Genomic DNA, 25,431 nt, shown 5'->3' with positions numbered 1-25,431 from the left:
GAGGGGGCCGTGGGGGCAGAGGCCCACCCCCAGGAGCTTCCTGGGGCTTGTGTGTTTGGCTCCTTGCGGTGTTTTAAAAGATTTCTCATTCATCGTCTTCATGTAAAATCAGGAAACCTGACATAAAGATCGGGGTTTCCAGCTTCTCTTGCACAATCTGCTCTGGCCCCGCTGGGTCCGTGTTCCCACCTGGCCTCACCGGGTGGGAGCTGAACTGCAGCCACTGCCTTTGACAGGACACGGCTTTCCAGTTTACCACCGTCCCCACCGCTTGCTGCCCTGTACCCGACCCACCTTGTTCATTTGTGTTACCTGCCTGGCAGGGCTTCTGGGTTTTTTTGTTTTTTGTGTTTTTTTGAGATGGAGTTTCGCTCATTACCCAGGCTGGAGTGCAATGGCGTGATCTCGGCTCACCGCAACCTCCGCCTCCTGGGTTCAGGCAATTCTCCTGCCTCAGCCTCCTGAGTAGCTGGGATTACAGGCACGCGCCACCATGCCCAGCTGATTTTTTGTATTTTTAGTAGAGATGGGGTTTCACCATGTTGACTAGGATGGTTTCGATCTCTTGACCCCGTGATCCACCCGTCTTGGCCTCCCAAAGTGCTGGGATTACAGGCTTGAGCCACCGCGCCCGGCCCGGGCTTCTGGTTTTGCTACCATGGCTTAGTAGAAAACATCTAGGCTGCAAAAATAGGCCCTACCTATTTTTAGAGGGACTTGACCCAAAGCAAGTGATTTCACCACTCTGAGTCTCAGTTGCCTTATCTGTCAGGTGGAGGTAAGGTGGGGCCCGGTCCTGTTCCGGCACCTTCACACCCATTGGTTCTTCGGGCAGCCTCCCGTGGGTAGAGTTGCTGAGGATGTGTATGCAGTGGGTGCTGTGGCACCCTACCCATCCCCTTCCCTGGGGGTGCACCGATCCTCTGCTCCCGTGAGTGGTGGCTGCTGACAGCTCCCAGCTGCTCCAAAAGTGGAGCGGAGGTCCTGCCTCTCCCCCTGCGATAAGCCTGGAGCCAGTGACTGAACGGCCTCCTAGGGCAGTCCCTTTCTAAAGAGCCATTAACACCTCGGGGAGCTTCGAGCAGGAACGGCCTGAGGCAGGGCGCCACCCACCTCAGCTTTGCTCTGCTCTGGCCCCGCCCTGTCTGGCTTCCCTCCGTTGATAAATCACAGACACAGGAACCTGTTTCAGGCTCTGCTCGTAGGGAACCTGGGTGAAGGCATTATTCCCATTTTCCTGATGAGGAAATTAAGCCTGTAAGAGGCAGCCACCAGGTGTCCCCAAACTTTTTACACAGGGGGCCAGTTCACTGTCCCTCAGACCATTGGAGGGCCGCCACATACTGTGCTCCTCTCACTGACCGCCATTGAAAGAGGTGCCCCTTCGTGAAGTGCAGCGTGGGGCCGGATAAATGGCCTCAGGGGGCCGCATGCGGCCCGCGGGGCCCGTAGTTTGGGGACGCCTGCTCTAGCTCCTACTGCCAAGAAATGTCGGCAGGGATCGGAACCCAGCTCCAGCTCACTCCTGTCCACTTTCCCAGCCATTATCCTATTGCCATTTCGCCTGCTTCCTGAGCAGGAGGAAAGCCTGAAGCCCAGGGCAGCACCTGAGCTCGCCTGCAGCCCTGCAGGGGGTGGGAAAGAATCCAGTGTGCTTGCACCGTGCAGGAGCCCCCAGGGGCAGGTGGTGAGGGCCGGTAGTGGGGGGTTCCCTGTCCGAGTGACAGCTGTGCCGGCCCTCCCTCTCCCCAACCTGCAGAAGCCCTGGAGCAGCTGTACTACCCCTGGGAGTGCTTCGTCTTCTGCCTGATCATCTTCGGCACCTTCACCAACCAGATCCACAAGTGGTCGCACACGTACTTTGGGCTGCCGCGCTGGGTCACCCTCCTGCAGGACTGGCATGTCATCCTGCCACGTAAACACCATCGTATCCACCACGTCTCGCCCCACGAGACCTACTTCTGCATCACCACAGGTGCGGCCAGCGGCGGCATGGAATGGGCTTTCCCCACCCCAGCCACCACACCATCTTCGAGGTCAGGAGGGCAGAGATCACAGCGGGAGGTCACACAGTCCTTGCCCTCTGGAACGGTCTCTCAGAATGTGCATTTATTGAGCATCTACTGTGTGCCAGGCACTCTTCTAGGTGCTGAGGACGCAGTAAATAAGACAGACAAAGCTCTCTCCCCTGACTTCATGGCATTGTGATTCCAGCCACCCATCATCCTGTATTTATTGAGCACCTACCACATGCCACAGTGCTCTGGGCTTAGGCTCCTGCAGCAAACAAAACAGCAGGAATCAGCCAGGCGAACATCCCAGCACTTTGGGAGGCCGAAGTGGGTGGATCACTTGAGGTCAGGAGTTGGAGACCAGCCTGGCCAACATGGTGAAACCCCATCTCTACTAAAAACACACAAAAAATTAGCCAGGTATGGTGGCAGCTGCCCATAGCCCCAGCTATTCAGAAGGCTGAGGCACGAGAATTGCTTGCACTGGGGAGGCAGAGGTTGCAGTGAGCTGATATTGCACAATTGCACTCCAGCCTGGGCAACAAGACACACACACACACACACACACACACACACACACACACCCTGGGCAACAAGAGTGGGTCTGTCTCACACACACACACACACACACCCTGGGCAACAAGAGTGGGTCTGTCTCACAGACACACACACACCCCCCCTGGATCCTTGCCCTCGTGGCACTCACCGTCTAGTGAGGAAGAGGGAACAAATGAATAAAATATATAGTGTAGCTGATGCTGCTAACTTGCTGTCTGCTATGAAGGAAGATAAAGCAGGGGGCGGGAGAAGGAAGTGGGGGATTTTGCCTTTTAAGTGGGATGGTCAGGGAGGTGACACTTGGCCAAAGACCCAAGGAGCTGAGGGAGAAAGCCGAAAAGACCTCTGTGGGAGTGGCACTCCAGGCAGCAGGAACAGTAGGTTCGAAGGCCCTGAGGCTGGCCTGTGCTTGCTTCGGGTGTTTCCAGCGTGGCAGAGAGGCTCGTGCCTGGCGTGGAGGGAGCTGGGGGCAGAGCAATGGAAGGGGGAAGAGAGAAGCGTGGGAGGGCCTGCAGATAGATGGTCCCAGATGAGAGCAAAGGAAGCAGGAAGCACGCAGGCCGGAGGCAGGAGCGCGCCAGGTGCAAGGAGGGATGGAAAGGAGGCGCACGTGCCAGGCTCGGTTAGCGGCCAGTGCGGAAGAGGCAGGGTGAACCGAGCAGTCTCTCTGGGGCCAGCTGGGCTTCGTTCAAGGTTGAGTGTGTCAGAGGCTGTCAGGTCGGGCCAACTCAGGCCTAACTTGCAGCTTCTCCATATATGTCTGAGGAAACTCACGAACCTCCCTGGGGACCACTTTTCTCCTCCACAAAATATGGCTGAAGCCCCTCCTTCATATAACACCTTCTCGGGGGAGTGGCAAATGCAGTGTTTGGTGTATAGTAGGTACTTGATAAATTACAGCTACTTTTTTTTTTTTTCTTTAAGTCTTTCTGGAAACAGAACTGAGAACCACAAAAAAATATTCTTTTTCATGTCGTCAATTTGTGCTCCTTGGAGCACAAGTGGAGGGGTTAGAATTTAGACTATTTAGGAGATGGGTTAGCTACTTAAGCAGGCCTGGGTTCCAATCCTGGTTTGGCCACCTGCTAACTGGGAAACTCTTCTCTAGCCTCAGTGTGCTCATGTGGAAAATGGGACTGATATTAGTGTCGACCTCATGGTGAGCTGGAAGGCTGTCAGACTGTGAGCAGTATTTATTGAGCACCTCCTGTGTGCCTGGCTGTTATCTAGGTACTGAGGATCAGCAGTGGAAGAACACGGTGTTTTGCATTTTGAGGCTGATATTCTAGTTGGGGATTGGGAGGTAAACAAACTCAGAACAGGAAAATAGAGAATTAACGAAGATGATTACAGGTTATCATACAGGCTATAAAGAAATGAAAGAGGGTGGCCTGTCACGGTATCTCATGCCTGTAATCCCAGCATTTTAGGAAGCCAAGGTGAGAGGATTGAGCCCAGGAGTTCAAGACCAGCCTGTATAAGATAAGACCCCATGACAAGACCCCCATCTGTATTAAAAGTAGAAATAAATAAAGGATAATTCGAGAAACCTGGGGTGCTGCTTAAGTGAGTGATCAGGGAAGGCTTCCTGGCAGAGGTAGCATTTGAGCTGAGTGATAAGGCGACTGCAGTGCCTGGTACGTAGTAAGTGCTCAAATACAAGTTAGTGTGTGGTATATAGTAAGAAAGTAGTTGAATAAGGGGGTTGGAGGCCTGAGTGGCCCCCAGGCCGATTGGTTGGAGGCCCCGACTTCCAGTTCCCTGGTCAGTCCCTGTGTCCTATCCTGTGCAGACTCACTCCACACTGGGCCCCTCCAGCCCAGCGAAGGGCAGCTCTTTCCCAATGTCCCCTTGACTGTTGCTCTCCCATTCAACCTCCCGGTGCCATTTCTACTGCAGGCTGGCTCAACTACCCTCTGGAGAAGATAGGCTTCTGGCGACGCCTGGAGGACCTCATCCAGGGCCTGACGGGCGAGAAGCCTCGGGCAGATGACATGAAATGGGCCCAGAAGATCAAATAACCTCTCCGAGCCTGCTACCTGGCTGCCAACCTTCCCTAGCCCCCAAATCGAAGCCATCTGCCAAATGCCAGCCTCTTCGAGCTAGCCCCTCCAGATGGAGAGGACAGATCCTGGGCTGGGCCCGGGTACCCCCAGCCCCCCTACCATGACACAGTATACTTGAGCCACTGATTTTTCATTTTCTTTTTTCATTTTCTTTCCTCGACCCCTCCTCAGCCACCTGAGCTGTTCTGTCTGCAAGCCTAACTCTGCAGAAAAGGGAGCCCCCACCCTGCCAGCCTCCCCTGCTAGAGAGGAGGTTTACCCACTCCCTGCACGCCTGCCGCCCCTGCCCCGCTGGGCAGTCCTTCAGTGTGGCTGGCGTTGGGGGCCACTGAGTTGCCTCTATCTTTCCCTCCTTGTCTGGCCCCAGTGGTCTGGGGAGCCCCCAGGCACCTGAGCATCTCGGAGCATTTTTCTGCCACGGCCCTGCATACTGACCCCGGAAGGCTGGGCAGGTGGACAGCCCCAGCCTGTCTCCCAAGGATGGCGAAGCTCAGCAGGGGTCTGAGGGCAGCCAGCCAGAAGAGGCTGGCACCTCCTGCCCAAGTCTAGACACCTACTTCTCCGCTGCCCCCACCCTGCCGGAGCTGATGTTTCCAATACCGGATGTCTTCACAGGGTACAGCCCCTATAGAGGGTCTTGGTCATTTGGAAGAGGACACAGTATCCCCTCTGGCCAAAGTATGTCCGAGAAGGAAGAGTAGGGCTTTTTTGTTTTGTTTTTTTTTTTAAAGGTGCTTGCTTGTTTAATGTAAATAATAGAAAGCCTTAATATCTTTTCTGTAACACGGAGTAATATTTTAATGTCATGTTTTGGATGTACATAATATATTTATAACAAAGCAGCAAGAGTCTACTTAACCTTGGCTGCCTCGTGATGTTTCCTGGCTGGGTGGGGTGGGGGGGTATCAAGGAGCCTGGGGCATGAGGCCCCACTCTCACCCTATTCCCAGCTCCCCCCAACCCTGGCCTTAGGATGGGAGCTGTCACCAGAGACAGTGAATTAATGTTGACATCTCCAGAGACTTTTGGAGGGGGTTGGGTGGGTACAGTGGTCTTTTTTGTTGGTCATGATGATGAAATAGTGATGGCTGATCCCTATTTGTGATTTCCTTCCGCAAATATTCACTGGTACCCAGTGTGTGCCAGGCTCTGTCCTGTACACAGGTACAGCGGCAGAGAACCAACAACGGCCTGCCCTGGTGGAGCTGACCTCCTGGGGAAGAGACAATAAACAAATAAATGCACATGGAAATGCAGGTGGTGATTTGTGAAGAAAATCAAACAGGACAGAACCACATCGGAAAGGCAGGGTCTTCACTGCTTTGGCAGGGCAGTCATGGAGGGCCTCTGAACTGAGACCTGGAGGAGGAGATGAGGCCAGCCAGGAAAGAAGTGAGGAAACAGGCCTCTTGATGGGACAGCAAGGGCACAGGCCCTGAGGCAAGAACAAGCTTGGGACTTTAAGAGATGGTGAGGCAGCTACTGTGGCTGGACTAGAGTGAGCTAAGGAAAAATGGAAGACGAGGTTGGGAACACATGGACTTGTGATACAGAGACTCAGGCTGACGTCAGTGGGGAGCTGGCTGGTCGTTTCATTTATTTTTACTTATTACTATTTTTTTAGAGACACGGTCATGCTTTGTCACCCAGCCTAAAGTGCAGAGGTGTGATAATAGCTCACTGCAACCTTGAACTCCTGGACACAAACAGTCCTCCCAAATGGCTGGGACTAGCATGTACCACCACGCCTGGCTTGGCTTTTTTTTTTAAGAAATGGAGTATCACTATGTTGTCCAGGTTGGTCTTGAACTCCTAGCCTCAAGGGATCCTCCCGCCATGGCCTTCCAAAGTGCAGAGATTACAGGTATAGGTATGAGCCACTGCACCTGGCCAGGACATTGTCGACAAATTAGTAATTTGTTTATTCATTGTGCAAGCAATTATAAGGTATCGCCTATGAAATAGGTACTGTGATTCTGTAGTGAACACTACAGAGATAGTCAGTGTCTTGTCTAGGTAGTTTCTACAATATTAGCCAGAAAAAAAGAAAGCCTGTTGGGAACAGGGAGATGCCTAAAAGATTGCAAAGCAATCACAAATAATGACATTTTTTTGAGATGGAGTTTCACTCTTGTTGCCCAGGCTGGAGTTCGGTGGCACAATCTCAGCTCACTGCATCCTCTGCCTCCCGGTTCAAGCCATTTTCCTGCCTCAGCCTTCCAAGTAGCTGGGACTATCGGTGCTAGCCGTTATGCATGGCTAATTTTTTGTATTTTTAGTAGAGATGGGGTTTCAGCATGTTGGCCAGCCTAGTCTCGAACTCCTGACCTCAGGTGATCCAACCACCTCGGCCTCCCAAAGTGCTGGGATTACAGGCGTGAGCCACCAGTCTCAGCTATGACTTAAAAAAAAAAAAAAAACGACCCATAATGCCATTTTTCTTTGCCCACCACTAGACTTTTGATTTGTGACTATGCCTGAGGGGACCAGACAAGCAAGGGTATTAGAATTCAACACCTCATAAATGACAGAAAACTAAAGCAGAAGTTAACAGCTAAAATAATTGTATCAGCTCACAAAACGCTAAAGTCCACAGGTGTTCTGACTTAAGGTTTGGCAGGACCCAGGAGCTCACGTGATTCATCAAAACGTCTCTCTAAGCTCTGTTTTTCTGAGTCGAGACTTACTGGACGAGCTCAGCAATCTCAGTAGAAAGGGCATTTCCAGTAGCTGCAGTGGAAGTCCCAGGGCAGGCTCTCATTGGTCTGGACTAGGCCAATCACATTGGCCAATGGGATGAAACAATCTGGTTGCCCGGGGCTGAAAAATGTCCACCTGGATTTGCAGGATTGCAGTGACCTCTTCCTAAGCCACAGGAGAGAGGGAGGTTCCTAGATCAAAATTAAGGCATTACCGCGAAAGGAAGTCTATAGTGGATGGGACAGGCAGCTAAATTCTTCAGAGGTCAAGGCTCACAACTGTGGTGTTGGTTTCCAGGCCCTACCAATCTGTGTCAGTTCCCCTGGAGCCAGCAAAAACCCTTAGCCTGAATCCAGAGAGGTTAAGTGACTCCCCACAAGGTCCCATAGTTAGTAAGAGTAGGGCAGGCTTCAGACTCAAGACTATTTCACTTCTGAATCCTGGGGGCTGGGGGAAAAAATCCATCTCAAAACCAGAAGAAGGTGTGCATTGGGTCTGAGAGTGTTGGGACCGCTTGTGAGATCAGGGACTTGCAAATAAGTGCCTATGAGGGCCAGACAGGGAAAAATCCTACTTAATATTACTGAGCACTTAACCTTGTGTCAGACTGCAGAGAGCTCTCGCATGGGTCCTGTCAAGCAGTCCCTGCAGCTCTGAGAAGTGAGTACTCTTTGGGAGACTGAGGCACAGAGGTCCTGTAACATGCCCAAGGTCACACAGCTGGCAGGTGGCAGAATCAGGATTTGAGCCAAGGTCCGACCCAAAGCCCATGCGCTTTAACGCTCCCATTGTGGAGAGGGAGGTGAGAAGGGGGCAGGTGGGGAATGTGGCCACAATGAGGCCACTGCAGCATGCCTGAGAATGGGCAGCTGACGCTGGGGACCGGGAGGACCTGAAGCCGTAAGGCCCCAAAGGGCAGCTGCTACTCACAGCAGCTGCTTAAACAGGAGGTGGAAATCTAAACTTTAAAAATGCTGGCTCCATGTTTGAAACGTACTGTGGGCAAAACAAAACGGGTGCATGCCTGCAGCCTCCCTCCCAGCTGGTGCAGGACGGCTGGTTTTAGGTGGGCATGTGCTGCTATCTGGTGGTGGCACAGGGTAGGTGGCATGCAGGGCAAACAGATGGGTTTCCAGCTCCACCGGGGGGCTGCAGTGAACTTGTATACCCCCCTGTGCTCACTATTCTTTAGAGGAGGCCTGAGGACACACCTCGGGGCACTTGCCCCTGACTTCAACTCCATCACCCCGCCTTTTTTCCCTTGAGACAGGGTCTCGCTCTGTCACCCAGGCTGGAGTACAGAGTCATGATCCTCACTCACTGCCGCCTCAACCTCCCAGGTTCAAGCAATCCTCCCACTTCAGCCGCTCGAATAGCTGGGATGACAGACACGTGCCACCACCCCCAGCTAATTTCATTTTGTATTTTCTGCAGAGACAGGGTTTCACCATGTTGCCCAGGCTGGTCTCAAACTCCTGAGCTCAAGCAATCTGCCCACCTCGGCCTTCCAAAGTGCTGAGATGACAGGCGTGAATCACCGAACCCAGCCAACCCCCTTTTGATAAACAAAAAATAATTTTCAAGCTACCCTTTTCTATATATATATATCTCTCTTTTTTGCAATAGGCAGTGTTTGCATAGGTAAAGAATAAGAATCATGTCAGGTACAGTGGCTCATATCAAATAATATAAAAGGGGCTAGAGCAGGTATTAGCTGACCCTGGCCAGTGGGCCAAATCCAGCCCACTTCCTTTTCTATAGCTTAGAAGCTTTTGTGGGTTGTTTATTTTTTTTAGAGACAGGGCCTTGCCGTGTTGCCCAGGCTGGAATACAGTGGCACAATCACAGCTCACTGTAACCTCAAACTCCTGGGCTCAAGTGATCCTCCCACCTCAGCCTACCCAGTAGCTAAAACTACAGGTGCACACCACCACACCCAGCTAATTTTTTTTTTTAGAGAAGGGGTCTTGCTACGTTGCCCAGGGTTGTCTCAAACTCCTGGCCTCAAGTGATCCTCCCACCTCAGCCTCCGAAAGCACTGGGATTACAGGTGTGAGCCACCATGCCAGCCACGAGCAGTTTTTAAGCGGGGAACAACATTTCCTAACACAGGAAATTCAAATTCTAGTTTGTAAAGCTGAATTGGCACACAGCCCTGCCCCTCATTTACATATCGTCCAAGGCTGTTTTTGCAGTGCAGCAGCAGAGTTCATAGTTGCATCAGAGACCAAATGGTCCACACAGCCTAAAATATTTACTATCTGGCCCTTTCCAGAGAAAAGTTACCAACCCCTCCCTGGTCTAGAATGAAGAGTAAACTGCTCCCAGTCATGTTCCCTGAAGTACTTAGTTCCCCTCCTTAGAGGCCATCACTTTGACAAGACACTTGCAGTCCGTTATGCAGGCGAAGAGGGATGTGTCTGCCCCATTCCTTTTCACACAGTATGTCGGATATTATGCACACGGTTCTGCACCTTGCCTTTTTTCACTTAATATATTTTGGAGACAGTGTTATCATCAATGTTCACAAAATCATTCTTCTTCTTATTATTATTATTTTTTTTTGAGACGGAGTTTCGCCCTTGTTACCCAGGCTGGAGTGCAATGGCACGATCTCGGCTCACCGCAACCTCCATCTCCTGGGTTCAGGCAATTCTCCTGCCTCAGCCTCCTGAGTAGCTGGGATTACAGGCACACGCCACCATGCCCAGCTAGTTTTTTGTATTTTTAGTAGAGACGGGGTTTCACCATGTTGACCAGGATGGTCTCGATCTCTCGACCTCGTGATCCACCCGCCTCGGCCTCCCAAAGTGCTGGGATTACAGGCTTGAGCCACCACGCCTGGCTCTTATTATTTTTTTACAGCTGCTTAGTGTTCCACCAACTTCAGGATGGAATGGACCTTTCTTTTCTTTTTTCTTTTCTTTTCTTTTTTTTTTTGAGACAAGGTCTTGGCTCTGTTGCCCGGGCTAGAGTGCAATGGTTCAATCCCAGCTCACTGCAGCCTCTGCCTCCTGGGTTAAGCTATCATCCTCCCTTAGCCCCCCATCCCAGGTAGTTGGGACTACAGGTGCATGCCACTATGCTCAGCTAATTTTTTTATTATTATTATTCGTAGAGGTGAGGGTCTTGCTTTGTTGCCCAGGCTGGTCTCAAACTCCTGTGCTCAAGTAGTCCTCCCGCCTCAGCCTCCCAAAGTGCTGGGATTACAGGTTAACACCACCACACCTGGCTGAATGTGTTTTACATTTCGATAGTGCATACCAAATTGTCTTCCACAGAGGCCATGCCCATTTAAGTTCACAATTTTCAGAGTCCCTGTTTCCTCACACCCTTGTCAACCCAGTGTGTGATCAAATGTTTTGTCCTTTGCCAATCTGATAGGTGGTTGTAATTTGCATTTCTCTTACTGTATTTCATTGAATCCGAGATGTCACTGATTCTAAGATGCATCCTGATTTCAGAGATGTTTAAATGTAAAAATGTGTATCTTAGAATCGCTAAAATACAATATATTGAGTGAGTTTAAAAGGCATTTGCATTTCTTCATCTGTTCATGTCCTCTTCCTGTTTTTCTTGGAAGACAGGGTAGTAGTGGTTAACAGAGTAGGGTTCAAATCCCAGTTCTGCCACTTACAAGCTTGTGACTTTGGGCAAGTTACTTAACCATTCTGTGTCTCATCTGTAAAATGGGGATAATAATGGTACCTACCTCATAGGATAGGTGTGAAGATTAAATACATTAGTATATGCAAAATACCATGTTCTTAGAATATAGCAAATGCTCAATAAATATTTGCTATGACTATCTTTCGAGTTCTTTTTTTTTTTTTGAGACAGAGTCTTACTCTGCAGTGGTGCGATCTCGGCTCACTGCAACTTCTTCTGCTTCCCGGGTTCAAGCGATTCTCCTGCCTCAGCCTCCCGAGTAGCTGGGAGTACTGGCACATGCCACCACGCCCAGCTAATTTTTGTATTTTTAGTAGAGACAGGGTTTCACCATGTTGGCCAGGCTGGTCTTGAACTCCTGACCTCGTGATCCACCCACCTTGTCCTCCCAAAGTTCTGGGATTACAGGCGTGAGCCACTGCGCCTGGCCCAAGTTATTTTTTCTTAATGAGTTGCAAGGGCTTTTTTTTTTTTTTTTTTTGAAACGGCGTTTCGCTCTTGTTACCCAGGCTGGAGTGCAATGGCGCAATCTTGGCTCACCGCAACCTCCGCCTCCTGGGTTCAGGCAATTCTCCTGCCTCAGCCTCCTGAGTAGCTGGGATTACAGGCACACGCCACCATGCCCAGCTAATTTTTTGTATTTTTAGTAGAGACGGAGTTTCACCATGTTGACCAGGATGGTCTTGATCTCTTGACCTTGTGATCCACCCGCCTCGGCCTCCCAAAGTACTGGGGTTACAGGCGTGAGCCACTGCGCCCAGCGCAAGGGCTCTTTATAAGTTGAGGAAACATCTTTTTTGTTTCTGCCCCAAACCCCTAGTTTTCATTCCTTTTTCCCTGACCACAAAAGTAACATATAATGCAAAATTCAGATATTACAAAAAGTGTATCAGAAGAAGCCAGTGGAAACAACTCAGATGTCCACTGATAGAGTGAGTTATTGAAGTGTACTAAAGACCCCCTGCCCACCCACTCCCACTTCTTTTTGACTATATATTTCAGAAACTACATCAGACATTAAATAAGATGTCTCAATGCAATGGCTAGACACACCTTAGGGAGCCATGACTCCACATATGTGCCACAGAATTTCACCAGCAAATGTATCACACACCCTGTTTTGTTTTGTTTTGGTTCTTTTGAGATGGAGTCTCGATCTGCTGCCCAGGCTGGAGTGCAGTGATGGCAACCTCCGCTTCCCAGGTTCAGGCGATTCTCCTGCTTCAGCCTCCCAAGTAGCTGAGATTACAGGCATATGCCACTGCACCCAGCTAAGTTTTGTATTTTTAGTAGAGACAGGGTTTCGCCATGTTGGCCAGGCTTGTCTCAAGCTCCTGACCTCAGGTGAACCACCTGCCTCAGCCCCCCAGAGTGCTGGGATTACAGGTGTGAGCCACTGCGCCCAGCCTCATCGCACATCCTGTTAACCACACATCCCTTCCCAGGGATTTTCCTGTGTTCAGCAAGTCCACAGCCCTTCCTGTCAACAGTTTGTCAGCTTTACTTTCTGTAGCTTGTGTTATAAAAACTGTAGCACAAGGTTGGGGTTTTCCCTTAACTATAAATAGGAAATATCAAGGTTGTGGATAACATTATATATAATTTTTTTTTCAACCTTCAAATATACTTTTTCTAAGTCTATTCGTGCCTTTTACATCCCAGAGATTCCAAACCAGCCCGATTGTTTTCCCACTTGAGAACAGAGTTCATAAATGAACACTGCAGAACAATCAGGTCTATTTGTCTCTCCACTGAACCACCGCATCAGCTTCCTGTATCTATTAGGTATGCTTTCTGCGGTAGGTAGCAAAAACCTACCTTTAAGAACAGCTTAAGTTAACAGGCACATTATCTCACGTCTTCAGAAGTCTGCAGGTGGGCGGCCCGCGATCCCTTCAGCAGCTCAGCCACATCACCCAGGCAGCCCCAACCATCACAGCCTCAGGAAGGGATCAAAAATAGGCTTTTTCTTCAGCTTGTTTGTTTTGTTTTGAGACGGAGTCTCGCTCTGTCCAGGCTGGAGTGCAGTGGGGCGATCTCGGCTCACTGCTACCTCTGCCTTCCTGCTTCAAGCGGGTCTTGTGCCTCAGCCTCCTGAGTAGCTGGAATTATAGGCGCCTGCCGCCACGCCTGGCTAATTCTTGTATTTTTAGTAGAGATGGGGTTTCTCCATGTTGGCCAAGCGGGTCTCGAACTCCCAACCTCAGGTGATCTGCCCGCCTCGGCCTCCCACAGCGCTGGGATTACAGGCGTAAGCCAAAGGAGGGAAAGTTTCCAAACACCCACCCTGCTATGTGGGGACATGGTGACCGGACTGGCAGTAAACGGTACCCAACACACCGCTGTGGGTTCCCTGCCACCAATATTGCTGCTTTTCAGTTGGGTGTCCTCGCCCTGTCTCCTCCTGACAACCAGGATGCACTTTGTAAAAACATAAACCTGCCCACATTTTGCTTAAAACCTAGGCTCCGCTTCCCTCCTCACAGGGGAGCCAGCAGGTGACACAGGGTAAAAAGAATTGGATTCCAAAACTGATTTTACTCCTTCCTTGTTGTGTTACCTTGGAAAAGCCAGCTAGCTCCTCTGTGCCTCAGTTTTCTCATCTCACAAATGGAAATAACAGCTACTTTGCAAGGGTCACTGAGGATTAAGTAATAATGGTGGCTAATACTTATATTACACTTAGTGTCAAGCCCTCTTCTAAATTCTCTCGTTCTATTAACCATTTTAATCTTCCCCAAAATCCGATAAAACAGGACTCTTATCCCGATCAGCGGAGTTTATCAGCTCAAGCGCAGAGCAGAGATCAGGTGCAGGCGCCAGGAGGACTCCCGCTCTGGGGACCGGCTGTGACGTCCAGGGACGGGGCGGAACTTCTCCGAGGGAGCGTGTGCGCAGGATATACTACAATTTGCAGCAGGCATCGCGTCACCGCTAGACTACAATAACCAGAATGCCTCGGACTGTCCCGCCTAACCTCTGCTTCCTGCGATGCGGTCTGCGCTGAAATTCTTATTGTCAATTTTACTTGCAAGAAGTTTTCTACAAGAGCCAAAGAATTCGTGCGAGTAAACATTTACGGGCATCATGGATAAAAGGCTTGTGTTTTAATCCTCATCCTCCACCTGTTAGCTTTTGTCTCCGCTTTCTCATCTCTAAAATGGGGATATTCCTAGGAGTTGCTGCATCAAGTTGTGAGGATTAAAAGCTGGATGTAACAGCTTGATAAATATCAGCTCTTCTGGTGTCCCTTCCTCCTCCCTGTGCCAAGGAGTTTTAGGAAAGTATTTTATATCCACAGAAATCCCATGAGGTTGATACTACTATCCTCATAGAAGGGGAAACTGATGCCAGGAGAGGTTCAAGCGTCTTACCTGAAGTCACAAAGCAAAATGAGTGATGAAGGAAGGCTTGAACCCAGAAAATTTCACTGCAAAGGTGAGTCCACCTTAGGAAACCAAATGCTTCCACTTGCTACCGATGCTTTACAGTGACCTCAAGTCCAGGGCAAGTATTTTCTGTGCTCCCCAAAGCAAACTTGTATCACGTGATACCCGAAAAGTCAAGTTGCTTCACTTATAGCCAGTGCTGGCAACGAGGAACACCTGGCACTTTGAGAGCTAATTATAGCTGAATTTGATGTGGTTGGAGGAATCGAGGAAGGCTTCCCTGAGGGGGTGGTCCTGGATCTGAGAACTGAAGAGTGGGAACAACACAGACAAAGCCCCTGAAGTGGGAGAGGGCATGTGTTCAGGGGCCTTGCACTCCCGAACTTCTGACCTCAGGTGATCCACTCGCCTCCACCTCCCAGAGTGCAGGGATTACAGGCCTGAGCCACCATGCCCAGCCCTGGGGTGCAGATTTTAAGAAGGCACTCACCTGCAGGGTTGTGTAAGTGCAGAGTTAGGACCGGAGTGAAAGCCTCCTTAAATCTGATGGCCCCATCCTAGTCCCAGCCCTGGGTGCAGAGCCTTGTGCACATGTGTCCAGGCATCCTGGTTTGCCCTGGAGAGCCCTGGTTTCCACTTTTCCTGGTGAGATTATAATCGGTCCTCTTTTAATCTGATGAGTCACCTCATTAGGTGATAATTCTATGGTCACTCAACTTGCAGTTTGTAGTTTATCCAGAGGGAATGGGAAGCCATTGAAGGTTTAGTTGGAGGGTGTTCTGAGCAGATGTTGGCTGCCATAGGGAGAATGGACCATGGAGGAGAGAATGGAGGCTGCTGGGCTCTTCCAGCTTGCCCTGAGTGAAGAAGTGAACGGAGTGGAGAGATGCTGAGTGGGCCTTGTTGTCAGAAAAAGGTGACGAATTGGATGAGCTGGGTGAGGACTTCCAGCTTCCTTGTCCCTCTATAGCGAGAGTCCTGGTCCTTCTGCCAATATTTTGCTCTGTGACCTTAAGCCTGTCCCTTCACTTCTTTCAGCCTCAGTGTCTATATCCATATAAGGGCTTCTCAGAGACAATTTCTAATAAAGGAGGAGTAACTTCTTGGGTTTATCATTTATTTGCAGATACGTTTCCTGAGGGCCTTTGCACAAGCTGTTCCCTCTATCTCCTCATTGTTAGGGTCTCTGTTGAAATATGACCACTTTAGGAGGCCCTTCCTGACCATCTGCTGCTGCTCTTTTCTTGGTTTATTCTCTATCAGACTTATGCTTTCCTGTTTGTTTACTTGCTGTCTGTCTACGACTAGAATGTAAGCCCCTGAAAGCAAAGATTTGGCTCTTCAGAGATGTCTATCCATCCCCAGCGCCTAGCACAGTGTCTGGTACATAGTGTTTAATATTTGTGTTTGGTTGGCTGAATGAATGAATGGATTGTGTCGATGGTTAGCAAATGCTTTCCCTGCCATCTTAACGTCCCTAAATCATTTAGCTGCACCACTCCAAGCCTTCTCTGGCCAGGGAGCATCAATCTTAGAAGCAGGATCATCTGACCGGGAAGGTGGTGATTCAAATTCAAATCCGAACCCGGAGGTTCAAATTCGGTCTGTCTCTGCCACTTAACAGCTGGGTTTAGATAAATCGCTTTTTCTCGGCTTCATTTTTCACATGAATCCTGAACTTGTGGAGCTGTGGTGAGGATCTAGATAGGAACTACATAGGAAAAACCCCAAGCGAATTCAGCGCTTTTGTTTTTGAAGCGATCTTTTCTTTTTCTTCCACCATCGCGCCTTCCCAAGCCTCGTCACCCCTGCCCTTCTCATCAGAACGTCAGTACCTCCCTCGCAGCCGATCTGGGGGGGCTCGCAGGTGGCCGAGCCCCGGAGCACGCAGACACTTCCTCTCTCTAAAAGGGAAGGAGAAGAGCCTCCCCGGCCGCGGGTCGCGCCGGTCCCGGGAGCGGGCGTCAGCGGCGGCGTCCGTGCGTGCCCGCGCGCCTGCGCGTCAGGACAGGGGACGGCGGGGGGTGAAGAAGGGGCCGGCCTTCAAGCGACAGCGACGCAAGATGGCAGCCACCACGGGCTCGGGTGAGCGGGGGCGCCGGGCTCGGCCGGCCGAGGGGGCGCGGGCTTGGGCCGGGGGCCGGGGACTCTCAAAGGCTCTTGCGGCGGGGCCAGGGTCCCCGCGCCGCCTCTGTCCGCTGGGCTCCGCGACAGCCACCCGCGCGGCGGCCTGACCGGGGGAGGAGGAGCAGGCGGTGGCCGGAAGCACGGGCGGGGGCCTGAGGGGCCTGTGGGCGGCGCGGCGAGGCCCTGAGGCTCCCCCGGGAGGCGTGAGGGCCCCGCTGCGCTGCCGGGGGGGAGCCGGAGTGGGTGAGGAGCGAGCTCCGAGGCACTCCTGAGGATACCGGGGCTGGCGATTCCTTAGAGGCGATAGAGGGGTCCCCTAGAGAGGGAGGCGCCCCACAGCGGATGGACGTCCCGTACTGGGTGCCAGGGGTGCGGCTGAGCGGGGCCTGGGGATGTCTGGAGGGGACATCAGAGAAGCCCCTTCGGCTGGATGGGAGGAGGAAACGGGATCCTGAGGGGGTGACTTGAGAGGATCCCCTATTGGTGGAGGGGACGGCCCCGGCGTTAGTTGTAAGAGATGGGGTTAGCTGAGGAAATACCTGGGCTGACTAGAGAGGAGGAGCCTTGGAGCGGCTGCATTTGGGGAGAATGAAGGGGATCGCCGCAGAATAAAGTGAGAGGGAAGAAAAGGATTCAGATGCCAAAGGGACCCGATTGGAGTGATGGTGAAATGACCCCATCATTACCAGTCCCCTCCCTGTTCGAGGAGACAGACGGATGGCTCCAAGTGAGGTTTCAGGGGGCAAGGTCCAAGTGGGGCCCTTGGTGGAAGACTCTGATATTGGATGAGGAAGAACTGGTGAATTGAGAACCCCGAGGGTATCTCTTCGGGAGTGGGGATTCAACTGAGGGAAGCCCCTGAAATGAGTGTGTGGGAAAAGGTCGGGTTCCAGAGATGTTTCTTGTAAAGGAGAAGTCTCCCCTTCTCGAATTGAGTGAGGGAAGCGTATCCTAGAAGTGTCTTTTCTGTGGAGACGCTCACTCTCATCCACTCCTTTGATAATTGGGACAGATACGTGGCTGATGGGAGTAGGGAAATGAACAAATGAAATGGGAACTCTTGGGTGGGGCTGCACCCTCAGGTGCCTGGCAGTGAAGTTGGCCAAGGAGGCTCTCTCAGATGGGGTGAAGATGGGTTACCTCTGATGGAGGAAGCAAACAGGGCCACAGTGTCCCCCACTAGGAGCCTGCAGGGACACCAGCCTGCACTTGGACACTGCTGTCTAGTGGAATACAAGAGCGCTTGGGGTGGTTTAGATAACATAGAACAGGCTTTGAGGTGCCCGAAAATGGACTTCCCAAAATTCTTGTGTCTGTTTATTCAACAGATATTTACTGAGGGCCTATTGTGTCCCATCGTGGATAGCAAACAAAATGGACACAGTCTCTGTCCTTCAGAAGGCTGTTAAGGAGTTAATAATAAGACAATTTCAGATAGCAGTAAGTGCTACGGAGGCAATTGCGTGAGATGGTAAAGAGTGTATGGAGAGCCGGGGTACAGCCATCATTGGGGCATTTTAAGGCCACAGCAGCAGCTTCCCACAGTGTTGGGAGGGAATTGGTGATCCAAGGGAAATAGGGGGAGGGGAATTCTTTGCAAATGTTGCTCCTCTGTGGTCTCAAGGAGCCTCACGTGTCGGATGGTTGGGGTGAGAATAAAAGAAATTGAATGTAGGGGATCTGACTGAAGTGATGCACCACAAGCTGCCATTTGCATTTCAAACAATGGGGTCTTCTTGCAGCACGGGGGAGACCATGAATCCTTTAACTCGCTTTTGGTTTCAGCTGGAACAGTGCTGAGTCAAGTCATTTACCATTACCCAGGCACTCCCAGAAGAGGGAATCGGAGTCAGTCCAGACTGCTGGGGAAACTTCTCACCAGAATAACACTCCTGCCCAGTGGTAATGAAACGAGAGGCCCGGTGTGCTGGTGGTAACCGGCAATAAGGTGCCGTTGAAGCTCAGCCCTGTTTGCAGTCACTCGGGTGGCTACCTACAATCTGGGTTCATAGCTGCCCAATTCTAACTTCTTGAGACCCTGACAGTTGAAGAGCGAGTGCTTCACAAATAGCTATGGTGACCAGATAAAATGTCAGCTGCTGTCTAGTGGAATCCAAGAGCACTTGGGATGGTTTAGATAATGTCGAACAGGCTTTGAGGTGCCTTAAAAGGGACTTCCCAAAATTCTTTTGTCCATTTCTTCAACAGGTATTTACTGAGGGCCTATTGCGTCCCATCGTGGATAGCAAACAAAATGGACACAGTCTCTGTCCTTCAGAAGGCTGTTAAGGAGTTAATAATAAGACAATTTCAGATAGCAGTAAGTGCTACGGAGGCAATTGTGTGAGATGATACACAGTGTCTGGAGAGGTGGCCAGGGAAGGCTTCTCTGAGAAAGTGGCATTTCAACTGAGGCAAATAATGGAAAGAGCCAACCTTACAGTGTCATAGGCAGGAGAGAGGGCGGACTGTGAGTGCAAAGGCCCTTTGGTGGACTGAGCTTGGCATGTTGAAAAAACAGAATAAAAGGCCTTAATGTGCAAGCAAGGCTTGTTGAGGAGATGAGTTGGAGAGACTTGGCTTTGGATTTTGCTTGGTGTGAGGGGAAGCCATCAAACAAGTGGCGGGTATGAAGTAAGCACTCAGTAAATATTTGTTGAATGAATGAATAAGAGTCTTAAAAAGAGGGGTATGACAAGGTCTGACCTTCCTCTAGGCAGTGAAAAGAGTGCCAGGTGCTGAGTGAAGCAGACCTTACCTGGGTTAAACTAAAATGAGTTATAGGCCTCTTCGCTTTCTAGCCCTGAGAAGTCTTCCGGGTGTGGTCAGGGGCCCTGAGGCCTTCCTTAGTCAGGTTTAGAGTGGGGCTCTTGATTAATCTGTGCCTCTGGTTGCCAGGAAACAGCTGTGAAGCCTTTGAGTTCCTGTAAGGGCTGAACTTAGTTTTTTATGGTCACTGCTTTCAGCTTTTGGCCACACCACCTTCCCACTTCCTTTGGTTCTGCAATGTGTGGTATCTGCATATGTCTTAGAGGGTGGAACTGTGAGAAGCCCACCACAGATCCTCAGAATGCCCGTGTTGTGACAGGTGACTTCCTCCTGCCTCGGCCAGGATTGCAGCACATCAAATAGTGGCCCTTGGTTGCCAGGCCCTTCCTCTCGCTCAGCAGCCCATGGGCTTGCCTGACATTTAATCAGAAAGTAAATGCCAGAGGGGTAAGCCCTGGTGGGGCTTGATTTTAAATTTGCATACACTGAAGTGACCTCGTATGCACATTCATCTTATCAAAACTTAACCATGTGGGCGGCGGAGATTAGTCTTCCCATCTATTCGGGAGTCTTCTCCAGAGAGAGCTGGAAATGAATGAAAACTCATAGTCCTTTAGTTGTTCTCAGTTCCCCTGTGTCTCTATGTGAGCACCTTATGCCAGTTGGAATTAAGTGCCTTTTGTACAACATGGGCACTACTCTCAAGAGAACAGCTTCACATTGTGCTCAGCCAAAGAAATAGCAGCCTGCCCCAGTGATGGAGGGGAAACTGGCTTTGTTGGAGTAGTATAAGCTATTATTTTCTTAAGGGATTACCAAGATTAATTTTGATGATCATAATTTCCCCCTCCACATTCACTTCAAACCACTCTGTTTCCCTCACCATGTTCTCTTTTCTCTTCATATTTCTGTCCCTCCCACCTCCTCCCAAAATGTAGCTCTGTAGTAATCTGATAAAAGTTGAATACAAAATACGAAGTCAGGAATCCTCTGCCCACCTCCCCGCAAATTGTAGCTCTATAGTAATTTGATAAAAGTTGAACACAAAATACAAAATCAGGAATCCTCTGCTTAATTTTGTTTGTTGTTGTTGTTATTGTGGTTAGATAACAGCACTATAGGAACTTTGGGCTCTGCTTAATTTTGAGGGGCTGCAGTGAAGTTTAGAGCAGCACATTTGACGAAGTAAATATTTGAATACTATTACTTTTATATTGTGGATAGTGCTTTAGAGTGCCCCACAGACTTTGACTTACCTGTGATGTTGTCTCATTTAACTCTCCACAGCCCAGTCACCAGCCAGGGGGCCGGTATCCACCCCACAGGATTACTGAGGGAAGAGCCAAAAGCCAGGAAAGACTGGTGATGCTCCCACTAGGGCCCAGGCTTTTTTTTTTTTTTTTTTTTTGAGATGGAGTTTCACTCTTGTTGCCCAGGGTGGAGTGCAATGGCTCAATCTCAGCCCACCCCAACCTCTGCCTCCTGGGTTCAAGCGATTCTCCTGCCTCAGCCTCCCCAGTAGCTGGGATTACAAGCATGCACCACCATGCCCAGCTAATTTTACATTTTTAGTAGAGACGGGGTTTCTCCATGTTGGTCAGGCTGGTCTCAAACTCCCGACCTCAGGTGATCCGCTCACCTTAGCCTCCCAAAGTGCTGGGGTTACAGGCATGAGCTGCTGCACCTGGCCCTCAAGCCCAGGCATCTGTTACTCTGGTTCCCTCCCCAGCCTGCTCCACTACCTTAAGAAGGAAATAGAAAAAGCGTGGATTTAGGGATATGTTCTTCTTAGGTCTTGGAGTGTTTAATCATGGAGAGAGAAAGGGCTTTAATAAAAAGTGTCAGGAACCCTTTTATAGCATCTCTGGCCACTATTTGTCCTCTTCTGGGTTATATGCTATTGAAGGAAAGAGAGGTCCATTTTTAAGGAAGCATTTGCTTACATTTTATACTGAATAACTCGTACCTCTTGGGCTTGGAGCCCCATCACATCATGTACAACGTAGTTCCTCATCCTTATATACAGGCAAGCCATCAGACTTCTTCTCAAGTTGCACTCCTAGGGTTTAGTAAGTGCCAGACATTGTATTAACTACATGATCTCACTTGTCACAGCAACCCATTGAGGCAGGTATCTATTGTGCAGGTGAGGAACAGGCCAGGAGAGAAGTGACTAGCCTGAGGTGCAAAGTCGGGATGCCAAATTGGGACAGTGATGCTTATGGTGGCCTTATGATTGTTCTCCCAGCCCCCAGGGCCTATTCTCCGAGGTAGGCATCTCAAGCATCTTCGGCCACTGGGATGTCTGTTATTACTTCTGCCTCGGCTGATCCGTTTATTCATGGGTGGATAGCAGTGGCCTCTCAAGTAGTAGTCTTTCCTCATCTTCACATCCACCCTGTCACAAGTCCAGTAGGTACGACCTCAGAATAAGTGCCAAACCCTCCTTTCTGTCTCCACTCTTGTCATCCTAGTCTTACCAGAACCATCTTTCTCTTGCCTGGAAGATGGAAAAAGCCTCTTGCTTTCAGTCTTGCCCTTTCCATTTTCTATACGGGAGACAGAATGATCTTTCACAGACATAAAACAGAAACTGGCACTCCGCTTCAGAAAGCCCTTCCCACTGCTCTTATTATGGAATAATTCATCCTTTTTCCGTGGCCCACAAGGCCCTGCTGCCCTGACTTCATGTGATATCACACACACCTCTGATACTGCTGCGTCCCCAGATCTTCATGGGCCTGACTGCTGTAATTCAGGTCACAGCTACCCAGAAAGGCCATCCCTGAGCACTCCAGTCAATAGAGCTTTTTAGTCATTTTCACGGCTTGTTTTTTTTCTCTTTCTCCAAAGCACTTAACCTTACCTAAGGTGTTATTATTTGTTTCGTTGCATATTTTCTATGCCTTTTCACTGGGGCAAGATTGTGTCTCCTCCTCTGCTGTGTCCCGAGCACCAGCACAGTTCTGGATGAAATAGTAGGTACTCAATAAATATTTGTCAGTGTTGCAGTGAGTTAATTCAGGATCTCTTTGATGTATCCAAATGGATACATCTGACATTTGTAGAGAAACAATGTGTCTAATAGGGCAGAGGCAAAAGTGGCTATTCAGCCTTTCAAAAAACTAAAACTTTTACCCCTGTTAGGTGGCATTTATAGAGGTACTTGATGATAGAATTAATTATCCTCCCCTTCCCCAGTTGTCCTGACTCATTTCCTACATCTTCTTCTTTGTTTTCCCTCTTGTCAAAGAAAATCTGATGCTTGGCCTTGGTCATTGACCCTAACAGCAGAAGAACACAGGGTCTTACATTCTGTCACCTGCTGTTGTCAAGTTGTTGGACTGTAAAGAATGACAGGTTGTAGGCCAGGCATGGTGGCTCATACCTGTAATCCCAGCAATTTGGGAGGCCAAGGCAGGTGGGTCACCTGAAGTCAGGAGTTCAAGACCAGCCTGGCCAACATGGTGAAATCCCCATCTCTACTAAAAATACAAAAATTAGCCAGGCATGGTGTTAGGTGCCTGTAATCCCAGCTGCTCAGGAGGCTGAGGCAGGAGAATTGCTTGAACCTGGGAGGTGGTTACAGTGAGCCGAGGTTGTACCATTGCACTCCAGCCTGGGCAACAGGAGTGAAACTCCATCTCAAAAATAAAAAAGAAAGAAAGAATGACAAGTTGCTACTAATTCTTCCCCTACAATTCCCGTAGAGCAATGGGTCTCAAACTAGTGTACTTCAGAGTCACCTGGAGGGCTTATCAGATTCTTAGGCTCACCCTTGGAGTTTGAGATTCCGGAATTCTGGGGTAAGGCCTGAGAATGTACATTTCTAGTGAGTTCCCAAATGAGGTCCAGGCTGTAGTATGGGGACTAACTTGGAGAACCATTGCTCTAGAGAAGGAGAGAAAAAGATCTGGGCAGCTAACTAGACAGCCAGACTGCACTTGGCCGGTTGCTCAGAAATAAAAGTTACCTCTTTTTGACTTTATATCCAGTTTTCAGGGATGTTGAATCCCAGTGCATCACCTTCCAGACCTCCTCATTTTCTGAAGTGGGAGCAGCATCAGATTTCTAGCTCAGTTCCCTGTCTTCCCTGACTCGGCAACCAAACCAGTTTGAACTAGCAGCTTTCTTTTCAGGAGAAACCTCTGAGGTTCTACCATTTTAATTCGAGACCTAGGCCAGAGTTTTCCAAGATTGACATACAGTGGTAGCTGCTGCTTGGTGGCCGTGATTTTCCCAGAAGATGTTTTAAAGGACTTCAGAATCCTTTTTATGCCACAGACATTTTAATATGTTGCTGTGTTTCAGATTACTGCATTAAATGTTTTACTGTGAAATGGTTTAAAGCTCTATCAAATATTCATGCTTTTTCAACCTGGTTGCCATATTTTGTTTGTAATATCCTGCAACTGCTGACTTTTCAGTTTATATTTAGCTAAGAGAATAACCGGCTGACTTTTGATACTGACACAGATCCAGGAAAAAGCCTTCTGGAAAGAATAATTCTGCAGTAATAGGAACAAAGATTTTCTTCAAAAAGTCTTGGATTACTATGATATTTTAGCACCTTGGTGATGTTTTCTTAACATTTTCATGGTTTACTTTTTAATAGTCTATTTGATTATACTTATCGTTAGCTATAGAATTTCCTAGCTATTATAGAGCCTGTAGGTCTCTTGGTTTTGCAAGAGTATAAGAGCCTTCCCCACCCTCCCCACACCCCACCTCCGAGTCTCTGTTGTCCAGGCTAAAGTCCAGTGGCATGATCTCAGCTCACTGAAACCTCCACCTCCCAGGTTCAAGTGATTCTTGTGTCTCAGCCTCCCGAGTAGCTGGGATTACAGATGTATGCCACCACAACCGGCTAATTTGTGTATTTTTAGTAGAGATGGGGTTTCACCATGTTGGCTAGGCTGGTCTCAAACTCCTGACCTCAGGTGATCTGCCTCCTCGGCTTCCCAAAGTGCTGAGATTACAGGTATGAGCCACCGAGCCTGGCCTGCAAGAGTCCATTTTTATGTCCTCCATATACTTAATGCTGTTTCTCCAGCTGCTTTTTTGGTGTCAGATTCACAAAGAAATATTGGGAATCTTAAAATTTATGTTGGTTCAATTGATTAAAATGCCAGAGGATCAAAACATATGTTTGAGTATTTTGGGGTTTTCTCATCTGCTGTACTTCTGTTCTTTGGCATATGTGGGTTTAATTTTTTAATATATTCATTAAATGCTTTGTTTAATGTATCATGATTTTGAACTTAAACTCTATTTAGGATAGGATGAACTTCTCACTCGTCACTGATACATCCATATGTCTGCGGGATCTCTGAATTCCAACAATATTTGTACTTCTGTCCCTGGAGTAGACCCTAAAGTTCTATAACTAGAGTGTGGTTAGGCTATTTGGAATTAAATGGTCTTTTGTTTTGTAGAAAATATTGATGTATTAACTTTGTATGCAGTTTTTAAATGGTTTGAAGTATTAGTAACTCGCTTTCATTCACATTTTGTGAAACAAAGTTCATGAATTCTTTCACTTCAGTGTTTGGGTGGGAAGCCAGTTTTCCCTCATTAAAAAAAAAAAAAAAAAGGTGTACGTTTCCCTAAAATTCCCATTCATTACAAATAAAACTAGGCTGGGAGCAGTGGCTCATACCTGTAATTCCAGCACTTTGGGATGCTGAGGCAGGTGGATCACTCGAGGTCAGGCATTTGAGACCAGCCTGACCAACATGGAGAAACCCCGTCTCTACTAAAAATACAAAAATCAGTTGGGCATGGTGGCACGCACCCATACTCCCAGCTACTCGGGAGGCTGAGGCAGGAGAATTGCTTGAACCCGGGAGGTGGAAGTTGCAGTGAGCCAAGATTGCACCACTACACTCCAGTCTGGGTGACAGAGCAAGACTCTATCTCAAAAAATAAATAAAAATAGTTATCAAATTTTACTTATCTCAAAATAAAAACACCTTAGGTATGTCATTTATATGGTATCAGTGTCTAATAGGAAAGGAAGGAGATATTGCCATTTCTTTTTTTTTTTTTTTCTTTTTGAGATGGAGTCTCACTCTGTTGCCAGGCTGGAGTACAGTGGTGGCTCACTGCGACCTCCACCTCCCGGGTTCAGGTGATTCTCCT

At 49.2% G+C, this 25,431-nt stretch overlaps 2 protein-coding genes across 4 annotated transcripts in view; both read left to right on the top strand.

Annotated features, from left to right (window-relative positions):
• Nucleotides 1-14,116, top strand: part of PEDS1 (plasmanylethanolamine desaturase 1) — a 38,147-nt gene extending 24,031 nt beyond the window's left edge. Inside the window, exons 5-6 of one of the 2 annotated variants that reach the window (XM_039479766.2) lie at nucleotides 1,760-1,975; nucleotides 13,762-14,116. In XM_039479766.2, coding sequence (XP_039335700.2) covers nucleotides 1,760-1,975; nucleotides 13,762-13,943 — 398 coding nt within the window. In that variant the 3' untranslated portion in view covers nucleotides 13,944-14,116. Of the gene's footprint in view, nucleotides 1-1,759; nucleotides 1,976-4,469; nucleotides 11,145-13,761 lie in introns of those variants that run through there. The other variant, XM_010343250.3, reaches the window with a different exon arrangement.
• An 84-nt stretch (nucleotides 14,117-14,200) lies between these two features.
• UBE2V1 (ubiquitin conjugating enzyme E2 V1) overlaps nucleotides 14,201-25,431 on the top strand; it is a 33,068-nt gene continuing 21,837 nt past the window's right edge. Inside the window, exon 1 of one of the 2 annotated variants that reach the window (XM_010343114.3) lies at nucleotides 14,201-14,443. In XM_010343114.3, the coding sequence (XP_010341416.1) occupies nucleotides 14,353-14,443 (91 nt within the window). In that variant the 5' untranslated portion in view covers nucleotides 14,201-14,352. Of the gene's footprint in view, nucleotides 14,444-16,379; nucleotides 16,480-25,431 lie in introns of those variants that run through there. The other variant, XM_039479767.2, reaches the window with a different exon arrangement.

The sequence above is a fragment of the Saimiri boliviensis genome, chromosome 9 (genome assembly GCF_048565385.1).
Source record: "Saimiri boliviensis isolate mSaiBol1 chromosome 9, mSaiBol1.pri, whole genome shotgun sequence".
NCBI classification, from domain to species: domain Eukaryota; kingdom Metazoa; phylum Chordata; class Mammalia; order Primates; family Cebidae; genus Saimiri; species Saimiri boliviensis.
The sequence above is the reverse complement of the archived record's forward strand: the minus strand, read 5'-3'. Positions and strand labels throughout refer to the sequence as shown.